Raw genomic sequence first — 27,424 nt, 5'->3', positions numbered from 1 at the left:
GAGCTCCTAAGCACTTGAGACAGAAATGGGGCTGTATTTAGCCCAGTGTGTGACTTCTTGCTCAGAAGGCACACGAAAAATGTAGCTCCTAAGCCTAGCAGTACATTTCAAAACACAAAACCAGAGACTGGATGGAGAGATGGCGCATACTTTCTTTTCCCCTAACCCTAACCCTAAACCTTAACCCTAACCCGAGATGGCGCATACTTAGGAGCACTTGCTGCTCTTGCAAACGGGCATGGGTTTGATTCTTAGCACCCACGTGGCAGCTCACACCATCCGTAACTCCAGGTGATCAGAAGCCCTTTTCTGACCAGGCATGTATATGGCACACAATACACACACAGGCAAAACACTCATACACACACACACACACAAAATCAGCTGGCTATACCGCTCCACAGGAAAAGTGCCACACGTGGACCATGGTGTGTGCACTCCGCCTACACAAACACACATAAACAAGTAAGTAAGCAAATATGATTTAAAAAACAAATAATCCTTTATTTTGTCTCAGGCAGTTAAATAGAGGTCGGGGAGAGATGTCCTTCCCACACACATCCTCTGCCAGGACTGACTTCCAGGTTCCCTCCACATTTGACAGATCAGAGAGAGCAGGCCAAGGCAAACTTCCCATAACACACACGCCAGCCAGCTCTTGCTCTTGGGGGGTCTTGTCCCTACCCATCCTGGTTGCTAAGTCTCCTTGTGTATCTTCCCTATCAGCCCCTCTGAGGGCTCAATCTAGTCTCCTGTGAAGCCAGCCCTTCCTGTCTTCTCACCTCCTACCTTCTACTGTGCAGTGTATCAGAGTGGACTGTCGAGAGTGGGTGTGCTGGGGCAGACTCATTGCCCACACCTGGCCAAGGCCCTTCCACTATCCCATAATATGATGCCAACCCTCTTTGCATTCCTGACCCTTGAGCGCAGAAAGGCTTGGATACACACAGGTAAGCAGCCAGGAGGTTGCAAAGAGTAGCCCACAAGTTCTCTTTGCTAGAGGATAAAGCCAATGCTTTTTCAGAGACGAATAAAGAAGAAACTATCAGCTGGGCAGTGGTGGCACATGCTTTAATCCCAGCACTCAAGAGGCAGAGGCAGGCCTAGGTCTATGTGAATTCGAGTCCCACCTGGTCTACAGAGCAAGTTCCAGGATAGCCAGGGCTACACAAAGAAACCCTGTGTTGACAAACCAAAAAGAAAAAAAGAAAAGAAACTATGAGATCTTATCCTAGAAAACATATGCATGCAAACAAACCCATGGCTGATATAGTAAGGATGAACCATACCAGTATGACTTGTTACTGATGAAAAAGAGGGAGTAATTGGCTTCTTGTTCTTAAAGAATAAGTACTCTAATTGTTTAATACTAAGGATAGGTCTGGAGTTAAGGCAGCCATTTTTTGTTTGTTTGGTTGGTTTTTGCCCTTCTCTCAAGATAGGGTTTCTCTGTGGAGGTTTGGAGCCTGTCCTGGAACTCACTCTGTAGACCAGGCTGGCCTCGAACTCACAGAGATGCCCTGCCAGTTCTAACATGAAGATCCTAAATCAAGAGCACACACGTACACAGGATCCAGTGAACCTGCTTGTCCTCCTCGTCTTAAATCTTCAGCTGACCACACAGCAGGAATGGATGGGGACAGAGCTCCACTTGCAGTCAATGATGAAAAGGAAGCCAAAGCAGATGGCAGGAATTCTGCTCCCCTGGGTATCTAAGTTTACAGCAACAGCAGAACAAGTAGTTTGCTGTCAGAAGAACCAAGGCCACAACCAGTTTTCAGTGCCCTCTACAGAAGATCACAGCATTTCCACTCTGAAGACTCCACAGTTAAACAGTGCTTTCAGCTTCGGCCTAGAGAATATATAGATTTATCTAGAAAATAAAACTACAGTAAAAAGAAATGAGGTTTGGGGTGTGACCAATATAGCATATGTGTGTGATCTGAGTTGAAGTCTCAGCCCCAGGAAGGGGGGGGAAGAACCAAACTGCTGTTCTAATGTTAGTGCAGTAAGAACCCTTCTTTTAAGCCTGATGAAGTGTGTTAATCCTTGCTGCTTCTGGTCTCTATAATCGAGACAGGGAAGTGCCAACTAGTGGTCTACCCTGACCTAGAGAACATATATTCACAGTGCACAGACTAATACCTTCTATTTTAGGGACTCCAAATAGACCCCAGCCTCACATGTAGGATAGGTGTGTCAGCTCTTCAGGGAGATCTGAACTCCTGCCCCAGGCCTCTGGAGACAAGTTAAATTACCTGGCTATTTTTCACATTCTAGCAGTCAGCCCACACGTTTCAAACAGAGGAGAGCTGGGTGACAACAGCTAGCTAGCAGTGGCTGTCAAGCCAGACAGGGCAGTGCAGGGAAATACTGTGTGTATTTGGGGTGTGCCAAATACACACAGCCAGTTTTAGGTGCTGGAAAATGAACCCAGGTCTTCTGCAAGAGCAGCAACTGCTCTTCACCACTGAGCCATCTCTCCAGACCCTAATGGCTACTGTTTTAACATGCAAAGAGAACTGAGGAGCAGAGAAACATGTTATCTGACCCCTGGTTATTACTCACTGACTCCTTGGCCCACCTGCCTATGTTCTTCTTGGTGAGTGATAGGCCTATCACATGGATGTTTCCTTGCGAGCTGTTCACAGGCACTTGGCTTTGTCTTTCCACACCGTGCAAAGTGCTGGGTTTAAGTTATATTTTTCACACAAGGTCTTGGGTGACTCCAAGAACTAAGAAGAGATAAGGGAGCTGCCATGGGCTCATTCTCTTTCAAGTATTAGGATGGAGGGTGTGATCTTTTTTACATGGCATTACTCTCTTTGGGGCCAGTCACATGCCTGCAGCCTCTTGAGTTCTTCACCTTAAGAATCCAGAGAAACCTTGCATAAGATTTGATGACAAGGGTCCCAACTAAGACAGTAAAGGCTGTCCCTGGCTCTTACTGACAAGGGTATCTGACAGGACAGTGCAGGCAGGCTGTCCTCAGCTCTCAGTGACAAGGATATCTGAATATCTATCTGGGCATGGGATGTCCCTACCTTTCCTTTTCTTTTCTTTTCCTTTATCTCCGACTTTCTGTGGTCATAGCAATAAGTTCCTGGCCTGGGACACTGAAGTAGGAATTCTACTCTAATGCCTTAAATGACATAAATCTCAGGGCCATAGAAATGTCCATTCCTGCCTATGACATCTCTGCATGGAGTGGCAGGGTGGAGATAGGATTCATAGAAGCCTGTTTATTTGGCCATGTGGCATCTCCAGCAGCCCTGCACCCTTTCTTTGCCCAACAATAACACTGAGACTGGGCAGGCAACTTGGCTAGCAGAGCAGGAGCTGAACTCTGAGTGGGTCCGCCCTGGCTCTCAAGCCTCAGGACCGAAGTCCCACTGAACAAGACAGCCCAAACCCTTTTCTGCTCACTTTGTCAGGGACATTTGGCCTGGCTAGGATTGGGAGAGCAGAGCCCTGCACTGATCAGCTATCTTGGGGTCCATGCTTTTTGAGTCTGGTCATACACCTCTTGCTATCTTTTGGATTAGTAAAGACAGGTTTTGGTGGTAGTGGTTGGGTGGGGTTTGGTGGGTCGCACTCCACCAGCTGAGGACGTCCAGCATCCCATGGCATCCTTAAGGGTAAAGCAGGTGCCTGGTGATGAGAGCAGAGCTACAGAAGCAAATGCTTCCCTGCAGAAGGAACAAGCCCAGAAGGGATTCCTACTGCTGTTTTGCTTCTTCTTGGGGTTGGGGAAAGAATCATGTTCCAGTACTTCCTGCTCACTGTGATTTGAATCCTTTCCAATTTGGGTCACCTGAGCAGTTTTCTTCCACTCTGAAATGGCGAACCTGGTATTGTCCCCAGCCATTCCTGCTTAGTGTCTTTCCTACGGTGTGTGTGTGTGTGCGTACGCGCACACACAAAACCCTGGTTTATTTGGATCCTCCCAATCCCTGTTACCTCACGAATGCCACTTCTTAGAATTTCTGTCCCCATGGCTCTATCCCAATGGCAACACTATCGCCCCCATCTGCAGACACCCTTAGCATGAGTTGGTGACAACCAACAGCCAAAGGACAGTTTTGAGTCCCACTGACTGAATTCCAAATGGTTTGTAAGAAAAGGAAGCCCAGGCGTCATGAGTGGGTGGAGAGAATAGGACTGAGGTGGATGGCGAGGGGGCGGGGCCAGTGGTGGGTAAGAAAGGGAGCACATGTCTTAGGGACACTTCCAGTTTCCAGGTGTTACCAAGACTTGCACCAATATGACCTATGACCTCAGATGACTCCACTCACCACGAGCTCATCTGGATATTTGGGGTATATAGTCAACTATAGTCAACTCAATCTCCCCCCCCAGGAAATTCCTAAAGCACATCTCTGAGTGTGTCTCTGAGAGTGGCTCTAGAAAGGATTTAGCAGGAGGAACTGTGTCCTCCATGTGGGAATGTGGGAGCACCGTCCTAGGGACTGGGGTTGATGACGTAAGAGAGGAAAGGATCAAGCCAGTAGATAGAGTATTCTGTTCTCTCTTTCTCCTCTCCCCACTCCCTCTGTGTCTCCGCTCCCCACCTCCTCCTACATCCTCCCTGCCACAGTGGACTGAACCCTGACACTATGAGTCCCCTTGTCCTTTTTCCTCTTGTTTTTCTCAGGCACTTGTCACGGGACAAAAGCCCTAATGTGTGACCTGTGAACTGTTCTTAAGTAGGTGGTGTACAGGGAGTGTTGATAGAGATCAGGCCACTAACCAATGGATGGAGCCATTGCCGGCCGGTGCCTCTGAGGACCTCCACCACTGTGAGAATACCTTCGGCTCACGTGATCCATCCGGTCTCCTCGCCCCATCAAAGCGGGGTTTCCTAAAATCTAGACCCAAGAGAACACCGTGGTTAGATCTGGCCAGCCTTGGAAGGAAAAGAGGAGTTAAAGCCAAATCAATCCGGATCAGAAGCAGAAGCACTAAAGGCAACTAAACGTAGCTTTTAACTGAAAGGTTAGCTGAGTGACCTGGGGGAGGAGCCAGCCGGGCCCAGGAGCCTGCTTTCTACATCAGGGTCCTTTCTGGACTCGCCACAGTGGGGCTGGTAGGGCTGGGAGTCAAAGGCAGTCAAAGGAGGAAGCTTTTGGTTGATGTTATTGCTGCTGAAGCCAAATCCACTGAAGCAAATTGACTGTGGTTTACAGCTCAGGCTCCATGTCAGTTAAGTCTTCTGGTTTTATTGTCCCACCCTCAAGTGTCACAGTACCAGAGATACACTGCTGTAGTTCCCAAAGTCCCTCACAGATTGAAGGGATTGGAGGGTTCTGGACCTTCAGAAGGTAGTGCCTGTACTACCGGCTTTGATCGTGCTCTGTGGTTAACCTGAGCTCGAGCCGGCCTTCTGTCTAGGGATGTCGACTTCTCGTCTGGACTAAGGGGCAGAACTGACTGAAGGGAAGCAGGTTGGTAAGAATCAGCCTGTTGGTAGCCATTCCCAGGACTCAGGAGCCAATGGGACAGAGGCCGTGGGGTGCAGGCAGGGCCCAAAGAGTGCAAAGCTCAGAAGGTGGCTTGCTGCGGTGTTGATGGCCCACCTGTGTGCCCAATGGCAGCTGAGCACAGCAGGGGCGCAGATGTTGTAGAGAGGATACAATTACAGAAATATGAAGCCTCAGATGACCCCCCCCCACTGTGTGGTAGACACAGAGGGAACAGAGATTGGGGGTAAGGAAGACTTTGGGAACAATTTGCAAAACTGAGTTTCTTCCCTGGTTATTCTCCGTGTTTATAAACAGTTATAGATGAAAGCCAAAAGGAAAAAGTAAAACTTAAAAAGCCAAAACAACAAGGGCAAAAAGCCTTTGATCATACCACCCATCCTCCGTGGGCCCCTGAGGATCATTTTAGGGGGGTGGGGGGATGTGTGTTTCTCGGGTTCCAGATACTCAGCAGTTCAGCTAACCCTTAATTAAAACTTAGATTCAGTTGTCCTTTAAGGAAAGCAGCCGTAACCATCGCTGATTCTGTGGGGGAGATTGTTACTCCAAAGCAAGAAAACCTTCGGGATGGTCAAGCAGCTGGGAAGCAATGGGACTGAAGAAATCAAAAATGCAGGGAGAACCAAAGAGAGCGGCCCAGAGAGTCCCCGGATGCACTCCAAAACCCGAACCAAAGGCAAAACCAACAAAAGGATGAGAGCACGGATTGGTTTGGCAAGCGCGCAGGGAGGATGGTTACTTGACACACCAAAGGGCCTTCTGCCACTCGGGGAGGAGGCTGTGCCAGATGCTCAGCTGCCCTATTGTCGGGCATGGCTGGGCTTTTCCTCCAGACACCCCGAAAATCTTCGTGGTCGCTGGCCTCGTCCCAGCCATCCCCTCCTGGGCACGGGCCTCTCCGGGCTGAGTTGGGCATCATCGCTCCTGATGATGTCACTGGGGTCCACCTGCTCCCCAAAGAACTCTTCGATGCTGCTCTGTCGGGTCAGCGTCCGCCTCTGGGCCAGCAGGGGCCTTGGGCTTCTCCTACATGGACAGTGACCAGGGCCTGGACTGCACTTGGCCAAGGTGCTCCTGAAACTAAACCGAGATTCTTCCTCCTCACTGCCACAGTCCAAACCACTGTCTGGGCTCCTGGTGGCCGAGCGGCTGAACCGACAGCCTCTGTCTTCCAGAAAGAGATCCTCCATATGGATGCCCCTGTGCTCTGCAGGGAGCCAGGAACCCTGTAGGACTAGATGCCCCCAACAGGACCGCGCCTGCCCACGATCCATAGCCAACAAGGCCCTGGCTCTGGAGGACCCCATGCCCTGTCTGAGCAGCGGCTCGCCATGCTCCCTGTCTTCCTCAGCTACCTCGGGAATACTGAACAGTCTCTTACTGCGGTGGGGCTGTTGGGGGAACTCGGGCTGCTCCAGGAAAGCGCCTTCCAAACTCCTAGTCTTATGGCATTCCTTGGGGACAGCTTGTGAGAGAGAGCGGTGTATGACCAGATATGAGGTGGTAGAGGAAGGAGAGAAAACACACACAGAATTTGTCTTGGCAGGGAGGCAGGGGGGCGCAGCGTGAGGCAGCCTCTGCTCATGGGGGACCTGCAGCATGCCTGCTGGGGCTCTGGGATGGAACAATGGGTCACGTGGTGGGTGCAGAGCAGAAGGTGAGGGACAGCACACAGAGGAGACAGCCGGACGTCAGGAGCAGACGCCATGTGGGTGAGCCAGAGGGAGAGAAGGTGGCCCAGATGGGAGGAAACAATGCTCCCAGGCCCTTGCCTGTTCCTATGCTGAGGGGTTCTCCAGAGTAGTGAGGGGAATTTGTCTGCCACTGGGGCTGACTCCCTGCAGCCCAGGGGCAGCTGCCATTGAATGCCCAGTGTGGCTGGAGGTGGCCCCACCGTATCCCTGTCTGGTCTTGTGGACTGTTGCCTTCCCAACACTTAGTGCCCCAGCTGATCGCCATCCTCCTTTCCCTTAGCTGAAGCACACCTGTAGTCTAGTGAATGTTGCCTCAGCAGACCCAGTGCCTACTTGGTGCCTACAAAGGAACAAGGTCCTCTGCCTCTGCACCTGAGATGGATTTACCATATCTGGCCCATCTGGGCTCAGCAGCTGGCACCGAGCTAGCTGGTCTTGAGGTTGCTATGCAAACCCTCCTACATTCCAGCCTTAGCCTACATTTCCTTGGGCACCGTTCCCTACCAGCTGCAGCCCTCGGCCCCTGCCTATTTCCGAAGGGCATATTTTGGTGCCAACCACCGCTCCATATTCCCCTTTGGGGAGATCTGGCTGACTCTGGGAAAGCTGCTTTTATCCTTTGCTGAGATCTGGGGTTATATCTTATGATGAGTACCCATGATGGATAGCTGCCCCCACTGGTCTGTGGACACCTCGGACCATGGGGGGGGGGTTGTTTCCTAGTGCAGTCTACTGTACACTTGTGCCACTGTCCACGAGTGGATGGGCACAGAATCTGCTAACTCATGTATCTTTCTCCTTTATAGCACCGCATTCAAGGATGTTTGGCTCAGATGTGCTGAGCACTATGAAGGTGAAGGATGATTGCTGAAAAAGAGGGTACCATGGGGTAGGCAGGTGAGCCGTGTCAGTTGGAGATGAAGGGCCGTGGGCGCTGGTCCCTCCAGGAAACCTGGCTTGGCTTAGCCTGTCACTACCATGTGAGACTGTGGGGGCTAGTGTGGTCACAACTCCCAACTGATACTGGCAGTTATTAGGAGAATTTTGAAACCCATACCCATAAGAAGCCCTGTGGGTGAATGGCACACCCCTGTGGCTACCCTGACCCTAGTTCCCCTAGGATACTTTATAAGAGGGTGAGGGACGGATGGGGTCACACCTCCTGCTTCACAGCACCCTTAGTGGCCCTTCCTTTGCTAAGCAGTGCTTGGGAGGCAGCTTCTAATATCTTCCCCTGTCCAGAGAAGTGTCTGGAAGGTGGAAAACACAGCTGTATGCCTTTCCCTGACCCACCCATGAGTACTCTCAAGGTGGCTCTTGCTCTGGAACATAGCCCAGGACAGGTAGGAGGCTCAGGTCAGGAGTCTTCAGAAGAGGCCTGTGTGGGACCCACTGCAGGAGGGGCACAGGGAACAGTGTGAGTCATACCATGCAGGACCTCATGGAGGTCCCCAAGTCCCTGCAAGGACTTTTATGGGGAAAACCTTCATATGGTCCCCATAGAGGCCCTGAGCAGACAGCGGTAATGAATGTTGTCTTCTGTCCGTACATCACAGCACAGGATGATCTGCAGAAATAAGCCCTGCAGGCTTCATCACCCCCACCCCTATTCTGATGAAGTAGCCACCCTTCCATCTCAGATCTCCTGGGGCAGATGGTGTGGACTCTTTCCTGGTATGGGGTTTGGGTGATGGACCCAGGAGTGTGCTCTCCTAGGCCTCCTGTGGTCTCATTGGCATGGCTCTAGCCCACGTGGAGTCTTCCTCATTCATAGGAGCGTGGGGCCCAGCCCCATACTGCCAGTTCAGTGCTAACCCGGAAGCTGCACCTACTGTATGAACATGTAAGGCTTGGGCTGGTTCTGTTCTCTTCCCACTACAGTGTTGGCTGTGTCCAGGGGTTCCAAATGGATCCCCCAAATTCCAGGACCCAGACCCTCTTGGCAAAACAGACAGGAGCAGCAGGTAACTCCTGAATGCAACCATAAAACAATCCCAGCAAAAGGGCAGAAGGGAGCATCCCCTAGATTTGGGGCACCCTGTCATGAGCTCAGTGCTCACCTTGAGGGCATTGTGAGAGGTGCCACTGGGCCGGCGCTGGCCCCCATCATCCAACTGCATCTCTGAGTACAGCTCCTCCTCATCCTCCTCCATGATGTCCGACAGGTCTGACCCCTGGCTGCTCTCTGTGTGGTAATCATCTCCATGGCAACAGCGGGGCTGTGGTCAAAAAGGCACACAGATAGAGCTTTTCCTCTTTTTATTTATTTTTATGTGTATTGGGTGTTTTGTATGTATGTCTGTACACTTCATGTGTGCCCAGTGCTTGTGGAGGCCAGAAGAAGCCATTGGCTCCCCTGAAACTAGAGTTACAAACAGTTGTGAGCCACCATGTAGGTGCTGGGACTCCAACCTGGGTCTTCTGAAAGAACTATCCTCAACCACTGTGTATGTCTCCGGCTCCTGACGGGACATCTTGTGCATGCCACAGGCTCCCAGGCTATCCTCCCTGAGTCCTGGACCCATTTACCAACTTGTAGAACCCATGGAACACGGAATGCGGGAAACAGTGCATGCCCAGCTCATCGTGGTGATGGAGACAAAACCTGACACGAGTTTGTCTAAGAAACAGAGAGAGGACAGCACGGTCACCCCACTCTGACAGGTGTGAGGATCCTGGACTCTGCAGGAGACAGAGCAAGCAGTCCTGGTAAGTCACATCCTATGATGCTCAACTTCCAACCTGTCACTTCTGTACTTCACTAGCTGAACAGAGGCTTAAGCCCAACGTTACCAGTTCAGATGGCTGAGGGCCAGGGCACCCACGTGTACATGTCTACACAGTGTCACACAAGAGGACATGACAGGGCAGGTGGTCACACGGGGTGACGCTGAGGCTTTTAAAAGAACCATTGGAAAGTAAACAGATGTCCATGTGTATGCACATGCACAGACACATGTGCATGTAGAGGTCCACATATGAGAACACACATAGGAACATGCTCACATGCACACTCATCCCAATACACATACATGTACTCATACAGAGACACATAGATGCATAGAACACATGGTGACATACATGTATATGTCCACACACATACACATACATTTCTGTGCACATAAACATGTATACAATGATACATAGGAATTCAGTCACATGTACACATGAGCACATGTACATAGATACTATATATGAGCACATGAATAAACATACTCACACATATACACACAAGACAAGTAGATATGCATACACACAAGCATACACAGATATACATGAACACACATACATGCACACCCACATAGACACACAGGAACATATTTTCACATGTCCACACATAAACACACACACATACATATTCGTGTACAAAGGTACACACAGAGGCACACACACACAGGAGCATACACAAACAGGAACGCATACACATACCATACACACTCATACACAGGCACATACTCTTCTACACACATGAATATATCCAATAAGCACAAGCACATACACCACAAATGCATGTGCATGCCTAGACACTTATGCCTGGACACACACATACATATATGAACACATGGGCACACGCCCAAGGCAGGTTAGGGCAATATCTTTATAACTTTAAGCTCCTATGCATCCAGCTAAAGGCCTTGCCAGCCAAGGGCTGATGCAGGGGTACACACTCTCACCTGCTTGCCCAGCTCTGACCCTTTCAGGAAGTCATCCACAGATGTACCCCTCCTCTTGACCTCGGGGGAGGCACAGCCAGCCTCCTCGTCTGAGTTGGCATATTGCCCAGCACTGCTTCGCTCTAGAAAGAGGCTCCTTTTCTCTAACTTGGAAAGAGAAAGGGACAAAGATGAGCAGGTATGTGGGGAAAGGCTGGATGGGGACCCAGGAGCACACACTGCTGTTAACCTCGGCCCCAAGTTCTGAGAAGGGCAAGGAGATCCCCAGAGCTACCCTGGAGAGGCCTTACACACACTGAGCCCTGAGGACTCCCTCAGGGTAGATGCATAAAATATGCTGGACAGTGACCCCTTAAGCATGTGACTCCAGGCTGCTACTGAAAGATGGTTCCCATGAGATCCAGGCTCCAGGGACCAGCTATTCCCTTCACCTTTCCTCCTCTTCACGAGACCTGGATCACTCTAAGCTTTATTCAGTGGAAAACTTCCTCCATCGCTCGCCTCACCTGGCTTATTTAGACAGTGACCATGGCATTGAAGCAGGAGCCCAGGAAGGATCTCTGACCCATCCTAACAGCTACTGGACTCTTCTGGATCTGCTCTGAGGCTGCCCTGGGATCCTCTGTTCCTCAGCCTTAAGTACCATCCACTGATCCCAACACAGCTCCAGTCTCACTGAGCCTCAGCACAGAGGTCCCAAGCTCACAAGTTCATAAGTATCAGAAGCCGCTGTTCACAAATCAGATTTCACAGACAGGCTGACCCTCTGGTTTCCTAAAGGGTTCTGGGGCCCTCGGGTCAGGGTAGCCTTGTGCCCTCGTGGGGATACATGGGACTGAACTTATGTTAGAAACATCCTCCCAGGTCCCTGCAACTCCAGTGCTGACCCTTGTCCATGTATCCTTGCTCTCCTGACCTGGGCCCTGAGAGGAGGGTGTCCCAGCCTTGGCAGACATTTCCAGGGGTCACCATTCTGGAAAGGTCCACAGAACAACCCGACACCAAGAGGGTCCTGCCAGTAGGTCCTGCTGCCTCCTTGGTGGAGAAACTCTTAACTTGCCCCAAATATCTGGAAGAAATGGTAAGGTCCTGGGCCAGTTCAGTCCTGGGTTCTACCCCCCCCAGTAGTGGGGAAGGGGTACCCTATGGGTGACTTAGTAGGTGCATATCGCTGTCCAAACCTCACCCAATCTCCACAGTCACAATAGCCCCTCCCCCACAACATACACACATATACTCAGGCAATGTATATGTATACGAAAGTTGCAATGAAAGAACAGACCCTGTACAGTTCAGGACAACAGTCCTAGGCTGAGGTCTAGAGTGCTCTCTGGTAGATCTGTCTCTACCTGCCGGGCAGAGGGACAGGCCATACCCCACCCCAAGAGCACAGAGTCCAACCTGCTAGGAAGACCCAACTTACCCTGCTGGTTTCAGCCACCCTCTGTGCAGCCTCACGGGCCATGGCCTCGGCAACGGTGGTGGACACAGGGGCTCCTTGTGGCTGAGGGAGGATCCGGCTGGGTGAGGGTGACCTTCTGCCTGGGCCAGCACTGTGCATGTCAGGTGGTTCCAACATGTGGCCATGTGCGGGGCCGGGTGGCCGGCTCTGCTCCCAGGACTCATCCATTTGACGTGGGGACCCAGGTGTTGGTCTTTGGTATCCAGGTCACTTGCTAATGGCTTTGGTGGGGGAGCAGTCCTCGGGTGGAGGGCTGGAGGCACCAGGAGGTCAGGGGGGATGGCCGCGAGGGCAGAATCCATCGACTCTCCCTGTGTGGACAGGGTACGCACACTCACGGCCTTGGCCTCCAGGCTCCGCAGCCGGACCAGCTCCACTGCTGTGCCGTCTGCTGTGGGGGCGATGACCTCAGCCACCTGCACACAGAGAAAGCCATGTCATAGGCTGTCAGCATGTGTTGACCCAGCAGTGGTCTCTCCAGACATCTGGCAGAAAAGAGCCAATATCTTGAGCCCAACAACTGGCTTGAGTCATTGGTAGAGCTAACAAAACCAAAGAGTCTCTGGGAGCCCAGGACCCAGGAAGTTGTGAGATCAATGAAGCATGGCCTTCTTCTTCCGTCTCTAGACCAGATGCAGGGTTCCACAGGGATCTGAAGGCGATCTTGCTTACTGCTGAGCTGTAGGGAGGGGATCGGGGGTGGCTTCCTGGATGTGCATGAAACCTGCCCTTAGGAATCATGTAGCCTGTACCCAGAAAGCATACAGACTACAGCCTATGAGAGGTGAATCATGGGAGAAATGGCTGGGGCCCTCACACCCAAGTTAGGCAGCCCAATCTGTCACTGGGAGGAAGAGTGGGGTGGCAACAGTTGTGGGGATTTGAATAGGAATGGCCCCCATAGGTGCATATATCTGAATGCTTAGTCACCAGAGAGTGGCACTATCAGTGTGTGTGGCCCTGTTGGAGGAAGTGTGTCACTAAGGGTAAGTTTTGGGGTTTCAGATGCTCAAGTCAGGTCCAATGTCTCTCTCTCTCTCTCTTCCTGTTTCCTACTGGTCCCGATGTAGAAATCTCAGTTACCTCTCCAGCACCATGCCTGTCCATGTGCCTCCAGGTGGGATAATAGACTAAACCTCTGAATGTAAGCAAGCCCAATTAAATGCTTTCCTTTATAAAAGTTGCCGTGGTCATGATGTCTCTGCACAGCAATAAAAGCCCTTTCTAAGACGGCAGTGAACAGATAAACAGCAGCTTTCCAGAGCCTTCCTCAGGTTAGAGTTTCTGCTTCATGTGCCAGGAAAGGGGTGGCAAGCTAAGATGGTGGGTTCTCCACTTGGGGACACCGGAGACACAGCTATTTCTCAGAGTCCAGGTCTGCTCCCCTGCAAAGGGAAGATTGCCTAGGTGGGTCTTAACTTGCTAACACATAGTCTGTGAAAACTGGCAAGCCTGGGGGTCTGATGCTTCTGAATTCAGTGTGGAGTGGAGCAGGGCAGAGGTGAGGGAGGCAGAGAGGACACTGGCCCCAGGTGGGAAGCAAAACAGGATGGGACTTCCTCACTCTCAGACCTGTGCAGACAGTCCCCAGAGTGAAGGCCCAGCTAGAAGAGCCTCAGATTCTCCCCTGAGAATCTGCCCCCTCCTCCCTCCCCAAGCCTACCCCTGTACAGTGGAGCCTTGCATCCCATGCTCACCCTCTGCCCTTCGGCATACACTCCATATCCTGTGACATTCGCTCCATTGGACAGCCCAGTGGGAGTCAGCGCAGGGGGCTTCCAGGAGACCTGAACAATGGCGGCTGTGGCCCCAGCTTGGACGGTGACATCTTGGGGTGGGGCTGGGGGCCTGGAAGGAGAGAAGGGACAGATACTGTCAGAGCATGCTCCTTGGGCTCTGTCACACCTGGAAGAGGAACCATCCATATGGTTGACAAGGAAGAGGAGAAAGGAACATAGAGGCAAGGATGTAAACAGTAGATTGTAGGTAGTGAAGGTGATCATTCAGCTCGATACCCATGGAAGCTATGCTGCTTCCCAGTCCAGGCATCTATTCATCTCTATCTAGGGGAGGACCTCATTGTGCCTCTGAGAAGCCTGCCCTTGTGCTCCAATTGAATGGAGCTTCCTCTGAAAAGGGGCTTGGAAGCCAAGCAGCCTGGGATGGCTCCAGAGGAAAGATACCTTTGACACACCCCTCTTCCCTTTTCTTACTCTCTTACTCCTTCTCCTCGTGACTGTTGCCACCCCTCCTTCATGTTCATCATCAAACTCTAGAGACAGCAACGTTTGACCTCACACCACCCATCAGACTATTCTATGGAACTGGGAAAACACACTTCAAAAAGGCCCAGATATTGCAAGTGTCTAGACTGGTGGCTTCCTTGTGGACTGACATCATGGAAACCATGCTCACTGGTTCTCAGGAAAAAAAATGTCCAGAGCCACTAATTCAGGTCATAGGTAAGTACTGGCCAGATCTCCAAGTCATTTCAGTGTTTGTAAGGTATAGCCCATCTGCCCTCGGACACCAGGGACATAACATTTTTTACTCTAGACTTGGGGTGCAGTTTCTCACCTCTTCTTGACTGAGAGTCTGGATGGCTTCATTTAGGAAGGAATGTACTCATGAGCTCAAGAGGAAGAAGGCCAAACATGTCACAAACCTGGCTAAGGCATCCCAGAGGAGGATAGCGCTCACCAGGGAATGTCCACATGCCAGCCACCCTGTGTACTTTGTTGCTATGTATTGTTTGGCCCTCATCAGAGTCATAGGACTTCTCCACATCATTTCATAATGATATTATAAATGGTGTCTCCAACATCATTTTGTAAATGAGGAAACCAAGGCTCAGAAAATCTGCTCGCTGCCTAGGGATAGAAACTGGATCCTTCCCTCCATAGCATGTACCTGTGGCACAGGTCAATGTTACCCTACTGAAGCAAAGGTCTCAGAAACACAGCCTGGATCAGAGTCCATTTTCCCCCAGTGGCTCATGAGTGACCTTTGTCTAAGGAAGGTGCATTCAGAATGAGCTTCAAAAGCCCTTCTTTGAGAAGTACTCTGATGGTAACAGTAGGAGTGACAGCTGACTCACCACAGAGACAATGGCAGGTCAACCAAAGGTGGAATGGTATCAAAACAAATCACCCACAACCCAGTTTCATAAGAGGATATACTTGAACAATGAAGGCTGGTGCAGGAGAATTGTCTGTATTCTGTCAATCATGTTATAAATAAACACTGATTGGCCAGGCAGGAAATATAGGCGGGAAAACCAGACAGGAAGTAGAAATGATGTAATGAGAACAGAAGAATTCTGGGAAGGAGGAAGTTGATTCCCGCCACTCCTGCCCAGACCACCAAAGCAGCAGGATGTGATCTGCCCCACTGAAAAAAGGTACTGAGCCACATGACTAACATAGATCAGAAAAATGGGTTAATCAAGATGTGAGCGTTAGCCAGTGAGAGGCTAGAGCTAATGGATCAATCAGCTTTATAACTTATAGAGATCTTTGTGTGCTTTTCTTTGGGGCTAAACAGTTGTGGGAACCGGGCAGGACAGAAACCCAAACAAGCAGGCCAGGCCCGTTCATATTACAGAAGGCAAATAATGAGTTACTTTAGATAAACTAAAGCATAATGAATTCTAAAGGAAACTCATTGGGTTTCAAAGGAGACAGCAGGTGGAAACTAGGGCTGCAGAAAGAAAAACCAAAGTGCATTGTAAGCGGCATTTGCATTAGGAAACAGAGAGGGCACTTTCTAAAATTCTCCCAAGAAAGCATTATCTGAACGAAGAGAAGAGAAATGTATTTGGGGCTGTGAAGTGTCATGAGCTGTTTTAGCTTTTTTAAAAAAAATGGTTCTGGAAGTAAGGTTGCCTTCCACTCTCTCAGATCCAAGCATGCTTGGCTCAAGATCTCCCTAAAATTCCCCCGTGGATCAGGCTGACCTGGTCCCATAATAGGGAGAGAGAAAAACTGCTAATTGCTAAGGAATTAAAGGCACTGTGCCCTGTGAACAGGTGGAAGATAAACCATTTCCAGCAAAGTTTACTGTTTATCCTACACAATACAAATGTCTGAGGAGAAAAAGAGAGAGAAGCTGGGGGTGGGGCTCAAACAGAAAAATCTCAACCCAGAATTCTAGCCAGCTGCCTCAGTTCCCCCAGTTGTTGGTTCGATACTTGCGAGCTCTTTGTTCTTCCCTCAGTCTGGCTACTCCAGTCACCTCGGCTGGATGCCCTAAGTGTCCAGTTTGGTGATGTGTTTCTACAGGCCTGTGCTTCTCTCTATCTGCCGCCTACATACTTAACAAACTTGTTCAAAACTATGGTAACTGTTCTACAGACGGTATAGAACAGGCGTGTACAGCATTGCAAGATCAGAGTCTATGCAGAGTATATGAAAACTAAACCAAAAGAGAACAAGAGGAATTCCATTGACATTTACAGCAGTTTATAGTATGTTGTGTATATGCACCTCAAAATCATCTCTAAAAAGTAATACTGTGTGTTATTTCCCAAAAAAGTCAATTGTATAAAGAGAATGAAGTATAAAAACCTGTGTCTGGAAAGTACTGTGGTGCGTGTGTGTGGGGGTGGCTGAGGTGGACTTGATCAGAACGTATATGCATTTATGAAGGAGTAAATACTAAATATGTTTTTAAAAAATAGTTAAAAATTATTTGTCATAGCCAGTAACAGGAAACAACCTAAATGCCCCTCGACCAAAGAATGGATAAGGAAAATGTGGTACATTTACACAATGGAGTACTACACAGCAGAAAAAAATGATGACATCTTGAATTTTGCAGGCAAATGGATGGATCTAGAAAACATCATATTGAGTGAGGTGACCCAGACCCAGAAAGACAATTATCACATCTACTCACTCTTGAGGTGGTTTTTAAACATAAAGCAAAGAAAGCCAGCCTACAAACAACAATCCCAGAGAACTTAGATAACAATGAGGACCCTAAAAGAGACATACATAGATCTAATATACATGGGAAGTAGAAAAAGACAAGATCTCCTGAGTAAATTGGGAGTATGGGGATCATGGGAGAGGATTGAAGGGGGAGGGGAGAGGCAGAGAAAAATGTAGAGCTCAATAAAAATAAAAAAAAGTTAAAAGAAGGAAGAGGTCAGGAACAACATAAAGAGCAGACAGGATGGGTGCAGAGAGCAAAAATGGAAACTTCAGTCTTATCAATGATGAAATGTAAAAGAGACATTCCGGGTAAAAAGCAGAGGCTATCAGACTATGGAAATTCAAATTGCATGCTACTTATAAGAGACAGGTTTAAAGTATAAGGACTCAGAGAATTTGAAAGTAAATGTTGGGAAATAGGATGTGTAAATTCTAGCTTATGAAACCTAACAACCACATGAACATCAGACAAAACAGACCTAAAAACCACCAGGGCCAGAGAGGATTATTGGTTATGAGAACATGTCATCGAGGAGAGCTCACACTTTCAAATACATATGGAACTGGTAGAGAGAGCCCAAAATACATAAAGCAAAAACCAAAGTGAGAAACAACTATTGCCTGTAACTGATGGGTCAGACGAGCAAAGCCCGGTGAGAACACGGAGCCCCGAGGAAGCACTGCTAAGTCACCTGACTGTTGTCAGGGTTCCCCAGGGCTGCGGGAAATACACCAGGAATATTCACCAGGGCAGACAATATCCATACAGCCTTCAGCACCTCTGGATCACACAGGAAACTGTACCCAACCCTGAAGCAAATTGGAAACCAGTAATATTGCGTGTTTTCTTTTCTTAACTATCGAATATTTGGACACTAAGCAGTCTATTCATAACCAGAGCTGTGAAGATTCTACCTGGAAAATCAGAATATACTTAACAATAGCGAAAAAGAACATGCTGAGAGCTGTGGGTTTGCATGTCTAAATATTTATATTAGAAAACAACGGTTTTCAATTAGTTATCTCAATTTTACCTCAGAAGCATGAGCCAAAACAGAAGAGTGAGGTAAAGCCCAAAACCAATAAAAAAGGAGGACAAAGTGATATAAAGCCACGAAAAATAGAACTCAACCAAGCCAAAAACTTCAGCTTTGAATCCATCAGTGAAGTAACAAATGCAGTACAATTCTCACCACTAAAGTGAGACAGCATAAATTTTGAACAGGGATTCAAGACAGTTAAAAGATAATTTAGCTGAGCATGGTGGCACGCACCTTTAATCCCAGCACTAGAAAAGCAGAGGCAGATGGATCTCTGAGAGTTCCAGGTCAGCTAGCGCGATAGGGAAATTCCTTGAAATACCTTACTTGGCCCATGAGGCCTCAACCCTACACAAAGAGCGACAGGTAACTAAGGAATGCCACAAGTGGGAGAAACAGTCTTCTCCAGGGAAGAACACACCAGTTGGTTATCCAGTACCATACAAGTAACATACAGACTGAGCAGGTTGCATTTAGGATGTGTGTGTGTAGGCCTACATATATGCCTATATGTGTCTCTCTGCGTGTATAACATGTAACATGTAATAGCAATTAATGGGAAAGAGAGGCTATGAATTTGAAAAAGAGCAGGAAGGGATATACCAGATGGTGTGGAGGGAGGACTAGATGACGTAATTGTATTATAAACTTAAAGGAAAAGATGTAGCTAACCCAAACTGACAAATGAGAAGACACAAAAGCTAAATAACCCTGTGTCTATTAACTACCTTAAACCTGAAACTTTCAACATTTCTTCAAAGAAAACCATTGGTCTGCGTGGCTTTCACTGCATCTATCAAATGTTAAAGAGAGCTAATGGTGATGCCACAAAAAAAAAACACTGCACAAGCACTCGCAGGAGACAGGATTCTCTGGTCACTGCGTGAACCCAGCAGAGGTCTGGTACCCAAACCAGAGGACATTACAAGAAGACTGTACATAAGCACCCGTCATGCACATGGATGGAAAACTCCCCAATGAGGCTGGAGAGGTGGCTCAGCAGTTAAGAGCACCCGCTGCTCTTCCAGCACCACAGCAGGTAGGTTCTAGCTTCCGTGGCTAACTGCACACACGTGGCTCACATACCCATACAAACACACACATGTGTACATGTGCATGTGCTCACATACATACTCATAACTGAAAATAAATCACTTAAAAATAAGACTCACCCACCCATAAACACCAAATTGAACCCTAGAAGTATGAAATGACTGAATATTCAAAAGTAGCATCATCACCACATTAACTGAATAAAGAATGATCATAACTTGATAAATGGAGAGATTATCAAGATTGAAAATTTAATTCAGAGGCCCGGGCGGTGGAGGCACCGGCAGGCAGGCAAGTCCGTGCGGCGGAGGCACCGGCGCTCAGGCAGGCACGGGTGGCGGAGGCACCGGCAGCCAGGCCTAGGCGGCGGAGGCACCAGTGTGCAGACAGGCCCCGGGCGGCGGAGGCACTGGCAGGCAGGCAAGTCCGGGCAGGCAGGCGGGCCCAGGCGGCGGAGGCACTGGATGCGGGATAGGGCGGGCAAGAAACAGTGAAGCCCGCACTGAGAGCAGATTGCCCCGCTACAATTAAATCAAACCCAATAGACAGCATCGATAAGAGGAGATGGGCAGACGCCAAGGCAAGAATTCACCCAACAATCTGAAAAACAACATGAAAACACCAGAACCCAATGATCTTACAACACAAGGACTTGAACACCCTAACACAGGAGAAGAGGAAAAAACTGACTTTTTGAAAGCAATAGAGTCCCTTAATCAACATGTAAAAAACGCCCTCATAGAAATGGATGAGAAGTATAACAAAAAGTTTGAAGAAATGAGTAAATACGTAAATGATACCCTGGGAAGCCAAGAAAAAACGATCAAACAGGTAATGGAAACAGTCCAAGAATTGAAAACTGAAATGGAAGCAAGGAAGAAAACACAAACTGAGGACCAGTTGGATATGGCAAATATAGGTCAACGAGCAGAGACTACAGAAACAAGCATAATCAATAGAATACAAGAGATAGAAGAAAGAATCTCAGATTCTGAAGGCACCATAGAGAAAATAAACGGACTGATCAAAGAAAACACCAAAACCAACAAATTCTCATCACAAAACATTCAGGAAATATGGGACACAATAAAAAGACCAAACCTAAGAATAATAGGGATAGAAGAAGGAGAAGAGGCACAGCTCAAAGGTCCAGAAAACATTTTTAACAAAATTATGGAAGAAAACTTCCCCAACATAAAGAAAGATATTCCTTTGAATATTCAAGAAGCATACAGAACACCAAACAGACTGGATCAAAAAAAAAAAAAAAAAAACGTCCCCTCGCCATATAATAATCAAAACACAAAATATACAGATTAAAGAAAGAATATTAAGAGCTGCAAAGGAAAAAGGCCAAGTAACTTATAAAGGTAAACCGATCAGACTTACACCTGACTTCTCTATGGAAACCATGAAAGCCAGAAGGTCCTGGATAGAGGTACTACAGAAACTAAGAGACCATGGATGCAAACCCAAACTACTATACCCAGCCAAGCTATCGTTCACTATCAATGGAGAAAACAAGACATTCCAGGATAAGAACAAATTTAAACAATACGTTGCCACAAATCCAGCCCTACAGAAAGTAATAGAAGGAAAATCACAACCCAAGGAATCCAACATTGCCAACACTGCCTACAACAACCCAGGCATCTAGTGACCCTTCAACAGCACAACTCAACGAAGGGAGACACACAAACTCGTCTACCAAAAGCAATAAGAATAACCGGAGTTAACAACCACTGGTCATTAATATCACTTAATATTAATGGTCTCAATTCACCAATAAAAAGGCACAGGCTAAGAGATTGGATACGAAAACAGGATCCAACAGTCTGCTGTTTGCAAGAAACTCATCTCAACCACAAAGACAGGCATCTACTCAGAGTAAAGGGTTGGGAAAAGGTTTTTCAAGCAAATGGTCCTAACTAAAAAGCAGGTGTGGCCATACTAATTTCTAACAAAACTGACTTCAAACTAAAATCAATCAGAAGAGATCGAGAGGGACACTTTATACTCATAACAGGAACAATTCAGCAGGACGAAGTCTCAATCCTGAATATCTATGCCCCTAATATAAAAGCACCCACTTATGTAAAAGAAATACTGCTAAAACTCAAGGCAGACATCAAATCACACACACTAGTAGTAGGAGACTTCAACACACCTCTCTCACCAATGGACAGGTCAATCAGACAGAAACCTAGTAGAGAATTAAGAGAATTGTTGGAGGTAATGAAGCAAATGTACTTAACAGACATCTATAGAACACTCCACCCAAATAGGAAAGAATACACCTTCTTCTCTGCAGCTCATGGAACCTTCTCGAAAATTGACCACATACTCGGAAACAAAGGAAACCTCCACAGATACAAAAAAATATCAGTGTCCACCTGTGTCTTATCAGATCACCAAGGATTAAAGTTAGAAGGCACCAACAATGCTACCCCCAGAAAGCTGACAAACTCATGGAAACTGAACAGTCAACTACTGAACCACACCTGGGTCAAGGAAGAAATTAAGAAAGAAATTAAAGTCTTCCTTGAATTTAATGAAAACAAAGAGACAACATACTCAAACCTATGGGACACGATGAAAGCAGTGCTAAGAGGAAAGTTCATAGCACTAAGTGCCCACTTAAAGAAAATGGAGAAAGCATACATTGGGGACTTAACAGCACACCTGAAAGCTCTAGAAAAAAAAGAAGCAGACGCGCCCAGGAGGAGTAGAAGACTGGAAATAATCAAACTGAGGGCAGAAATCAACAAAATAGAAACACAGAAAACAGTCCAAAGAATCAATGAAACAAAAAGTTGGTTCTTGGAGAAAATCAACAAGATTGACAAACCCCTATCCAAACTAATTAAACGACAGAGAGAGAACACGCAAATAAATAAGATCAGAAATGAAAAGGGGGACATAACCACAGACACAGAGGAAATTCAGAGAATCATTAGATCTTACTACAAAAGCCTGTATGCCACAAAACTGGAAAATGCAAAAGAAATGGACACTTTTTTAGATAAGTACCATATACCAAACCTAAACCAAGACCAGGTGAGCGATCTAAATAGACCTGTTAGTTGCGAAGAATTAGAAACAGTTATCAAAAATCTCCCTTCCAAAAAAAGCCCAGGACCAGATGGTTTCAATGCAGAATTCTACCAGAACTTCCAAGAAGAGCTAATACCTATACTCCTTAATGTATTTCACAATATAGAAACAGAAGAGTCTTTGCCAAATTACTTTTATGAAGCTACAGTTACCCTGATACCAAAACCACACAAAGACCCAACCAACAAAGAGAATTACGGGCCTATCTCACTCATGAACATCGACGCAAAAATTCTCAATAAAATACTGGCAAACCGAATCCAAGAACACATTAGAAAAGTTATCCATTATGATCAAGTAGGCTTCATTCCAGAGATGCAGGGCTGGTTCAACATACGCAAATCTATCAATGTAATCAACCATATAAATAAACTGAAAGAAAAAAACCATATGATCATTTCATTAGATGCTGAAAAAGCATTCGACAAAATTCAACACCCCTTTATGATAAAGGTCTTGGAGAGATTAGGCATACAAGGGTCATACCTAAATATAATAAAAGCTATTTACAGCAAGCTGACAGCTAATATTAAATTAAATGGAGAAAAACTCAAAGCCATCCCACTAAAATCAGGAACACGACAAGGATGTCCACTCTCTCCATACCTCTTCAATATAGTGCTTGAAGTTCTAGCAATAGCAATAAGACAACATAAGGGGATCAAGGGGATCCATTTTGGAAAGGAAGAAGTTAAGCTTTCATTATTTGCAGATGATATGATAGTATACATAAGCGACCCCAAAAACTCTACCAAAGAACTCCTACAGCTGATAAACACCTTTGGTAATGTGGCAGGTTACAAAATCAACTCCAAAAAATCAGTTGCCTTCCTATACACTAAGGATAAGGAAGCAGAGAGGGAATTCAGAGAAGCATCACCTTTCACGATAGCCACAAATAGCATAAAATATCTTGGGGTAACTCTGACCAAGGAAGTGAAAGATCTATTTGGCAAGAACTTTAAGTCTTTGAAGAAAGAAATTGAAGAGGACGCCAGAAAATGGAAGGACCTCCCTTGCTCTTGGATTGGGAGGATCAACATAGAAAAAATGGCAATTCTACCAAAAGCAATCTATAGATTCAATGCAATCCCTATCAAAATCCCATCAAAATTCTTCACAGATCTGGAGAAGACAATAATCAACTTTATATGGAAAAACAAAAAACCCAGGATAGCCAAAACAATCTTATACAATAAAGGATCGTCTGGAGGCATTACCATCCCTGACTTCAAAGTCTATTACAGAGCTACAGTATTGAAAACAGCTTGGTACTGGCATAAAAACAGAGAAGTCGACCAATGGAATCGAATAGAAGACCCTGACTTTAGCCCACAAACCTATGAACACCTGATTTTCGATAAAGGAGCTAAAAGTATACAATGGAAAAAAGAGAGCATCTTCAACAAATTGTGCTGGCAAAACTGGATGTCAATCTGTAGAAGAATGAAAATAGATCCATATCTATCACCATGCACAAAACTCAAGTCCAAATGTATTAAAGACCTCAATATCAGTCCAAACACACTGAACCTGATAGAAGAGAAAGTGGGAAGTACTCTACAACACATGGGCACAGGAGACCACTTCCTACGTATAACCCCAGCAGCACAAACACTAAGGACATCATTGAATAAATGGGACCTCCTGAGACTGAGAAGCTTCTGTAAAGCAAAGGACACTGTCACTAAGACAGAAAGGCAACCCACTGACTGGGAGAGGATCTTCACCAACCCCGCAACTGACAAAGGTCTGATATCCAAAATATATAAAGAACTCAAGAAATTAGACCGTAAAATGTTAATCAATCCAATTATAAAATGGGGCACTGAGCTGAACAGAGACTTTTCAACAGAAGAAGTTCAAATGGCCAAAAGACACTTAAGATCGTGCTCAACTTCCTTAGCAATCAGGGAAATGCAAATCAAGACAACATTAAGATACCATCTTACACCTGTCAGAATGGCTAAAATCAAAAACACCAATGATAGCCTTTGTTGGAGAGGTGGTGGAGAAAGGGGCACTCTCATCCATTGCTGGTGGGAATGCAAACTTGTGCAACCACTCTGGAAAGCAGTGTGGCGGTTTCTCAGGAAAGTCGGGTTCAACCTACCTCTCGACCCAGCAATACCACTATTGGGAATATACCCAAGAGATGCCCTAACATACAACAAAAGTATATGCTCAACTATGTTCATAGCAGCATTGTTTGTAATAGCCAGAACCTGGAAACAACCTAGATGTCCTTCAATGGAAGAATGGATGAAGAAAGTATGGAATATATACATATTAGAGTACTACTCAGCAGTAAAAAAAACAATGACTTCTTGAATTTTGCATACAAATGGACAGAAATAGAAAACACTATCCTGAGTGAGTTAAGCCAGACCCAAAAAGAGGAACATGGGATGTACTCACTCATATTTGGTTTCTAGCCATACATAAAGGACATTGAGACTATAACTCGTGATTCTAGAGAAGCTAAATAAGAAGGTGAACCCAAAGAAAATCATATAAGCATCCTCCTGAATATTAACCTTTATCAGGCGATGAAATAAGACAGAGACAGAGACCAACATTGGAGCACTGGACTGAAGTCTCAGGATCCAAAGGAGGAGCAGAAGGAGAGAGAGCACGAGCAAGGAACTCAGGACCGTGAGGGGTGCACCCACACACTGAGACAATGGGGATGTTCTATCGGGAACTCACCAAGGCCAGCTGGCCGGGGTCTGAAAAAGCATGGGACAAAACCGGTCTCGCTGAACATAATGGACAATGAGGACTACTGAGAACTGAAGAACAATGGCAATGGGTTCTTGATCCTATTGCACGTAATGGCTTTGTGGGAGCCCAGGTAGTTTGGATGCTCACCTTAATAGACCTGGATGGAGGTGGGTGGTCCTTCGACCTCCCACAGGGCAGGGAAACCTGCTTGCTCTTTGGGCTGAGGAGGGAGGAAGACTTGATTGGGTGAGGGGAATGGGAGGTGGTGGTGGGGAAGAGGCAGAAATCTTTAATAATTAAATAAATTAATTAATAAAAAAATTAAAAAAAAGAAAATTTAATTCAATCTTGATAAAATTCTGGGAACACTGGGGATAGAAAGGAAGTGTCAAACTCCAATGAAGAACAGTGTTCTATCTTCCTTTCTGTGGTTGTGATAGACACTGACGAAAAAGACCAACTTGGATAAGGAACAGGTTTATTCGGCTTATACTTCTAGGTCTTGTCCCATCACTGAGGGACTTCATGGCAGGAACTCAAGCAGGAACTTGATGCAGAAGTCACAGAGCACAGAGGAACACTGATTACTCTGGCTGGTTCTCTGGCTCAAATTCAACTAACTCTCTTACACAGCCTATGGCTACCCACCTAGGGAATGGTACCTCCTGCAGTGGGCTGGGTCCTCTTATACCAATTAACAACCAAGACAATCTCCCACAGACAAGCCACAGACCAATGTGGTCTAAGCATCTCCTCAAGGCTCTCCTCCCATATGAGTCTAGACTGTGTCAAGTTGACAGTTAAACCTAACTAGAGTTATGTGTAACTAGTTAGGGTTCCTGTGACCAATGGCCAACAAGAAACAATTCTACAGTTTTCTTCATCAGAGTCAAAAGCCAGCAACAAGGCAATGGTGGCCAGCAGGAATCATGAGCCAATGGCGATTCTTTTCTTTCTGTTTTTAAAAAATTTATTTCTTTATTAAAGATTTCTGCCTCCTCCCCGCCACCGCCTCCCATTTCCCTCCCCCAGTCAAGTCCCCCTCTCTCGTCAGCCCTAAGAGCAATCAGGGTTCCCTGCCCTGTGGGAAATCCAAGGAACACCCACCTCCATCCAGGTCTAGTAAGGTGAGCATCCAAACTGCCTAGGCTCCCACAAAGCCAGTATGTGCAGTAGGATCAAGCACCCATTGCCATTGTTCTTGAGTTCTCAGTAGTCTTCATTGTCCACTATGTTCAGCGAGTCCGATTTTATCCCACGCTTTTTAGACCCAGTCCAGCTGGCCTTGGTGAGTTCCCGATAGATCATCCCCATTGTCTCAGTGTGTGGGTGCACCTTCTAGATCAGAACTCTGTTGCAACTAAAGGACCCATTGTAGTTGCATGGGAAGACACTAGCAGGGACTATGCCTTCTCTCACCAAGTTCTCCCTTTACTTGGAACTTATTTCACCCTCAATTCCAGAACATCCCTCCTAAGCAGGCTGCATAAATAGACCCATGGTGACAGGGTCAATGGTCACTTCTTTACATCTTCCCTTAACCAGGGACCTGTACATGGGTGTGACCAAGTTTTTATGACATACTTTGGTTTCTTTCTCATCTTCTTCTTGAGGATGGTCACACTGGGCTGGCAGACACCATCCAGCCTTTTATTCTTCTCTCGGACATACAAACACCCTTGAGTGTATATATGCAAGTGTGTGCCCTGCACTTGTGTGGACTGCCTCAGCCTTAGACACCTACTAGGATGCACATAGCAGCCACCAATATCACAAACACTCCAGGACACCGAAGTGACAACTCATTAATGTACGGGCACAGGGTCCTGTCTATACCAGGAGACCTCCAGACGCCTGATGTGCCCTGTCCCCAAGAGTATTGGAGAGGACGAGAGGGAGTACACTATCTCCAAGTTACAGCCAAGAAGGCAGAGGAGTCAGTTTTGCCCTGTGGTGGCATCAGCAGACAGCTTCATTTTTTTGTACCGTTCATCAGTATTCATTTATAATCAAAACCAAGAGAGGACAGCAGTAGAAGCATGGGCTCTTACACTCATGATCTCCCTTGTGTTATCAGAGGAGGTATGAGGTGTCAGATGTGGCTTTCCAGTCCCAGAGGTGGCCCTGTTGCCCTCCTGTCCATTACAGGACAGCCCCTGACAGATCAAGTGCTAAGGACACATCCTCGGATGCTAAGGACACATCCTCGGATGCAAAGGACACATCCCCAGATGCTAAGGACACATCCT

At 47.0% G+C, this 27,424-nt stretch overlaps 1 protein-coding gene across 1 annotated transcript in view; it reads right to left on the bottom strand.

Annotated features, from left to right (window-relative positions):
• Nucleotides 1–27,424, bottom strand: part of LOC130871433 (RIMS-binding protein 2-like) — a 79,427-nt gene that overhangs the window by 13,979 nt on the left and 38,024 nt on the right. Inside the window, 6 exon segments of the mRNA XM_057764768.1 lie at nt 1,567–1,712; nt 4,751–4,868; nt 10,849–10,995; nt 12,272–12,483; nt 12,486–12,726; nt 14,008–14,158. Coding sequence (XP_057620751.1) covers nt 1,609–1,712; nt 4,751–4,868; nt 10,849–10,995; nt 12,272–12,483; nt 12,486–12,726; nt 14,008–14,158 — 973 coding nt within the window. The 3' untranslated portion in view covers nt 1,567–1,608.

The sequence above is a fragment of the Chionomys nivalis genome, chromosome 3 (genome assembly GCF_950005125.1).
Source record: "Chionomys nivalis chromosome 3, mChiNiv1.1, whole genome shotgun sequence".
Lineage (NCBI taxonomy): Eukaryota > Metazoa > Chordata > Mammalia > Rodentia > Cricetidae > Chionomys > Chionomys nivalis.
This window is presented reverse-complemented; position numbering and strand designations above follow the sequence as displayed.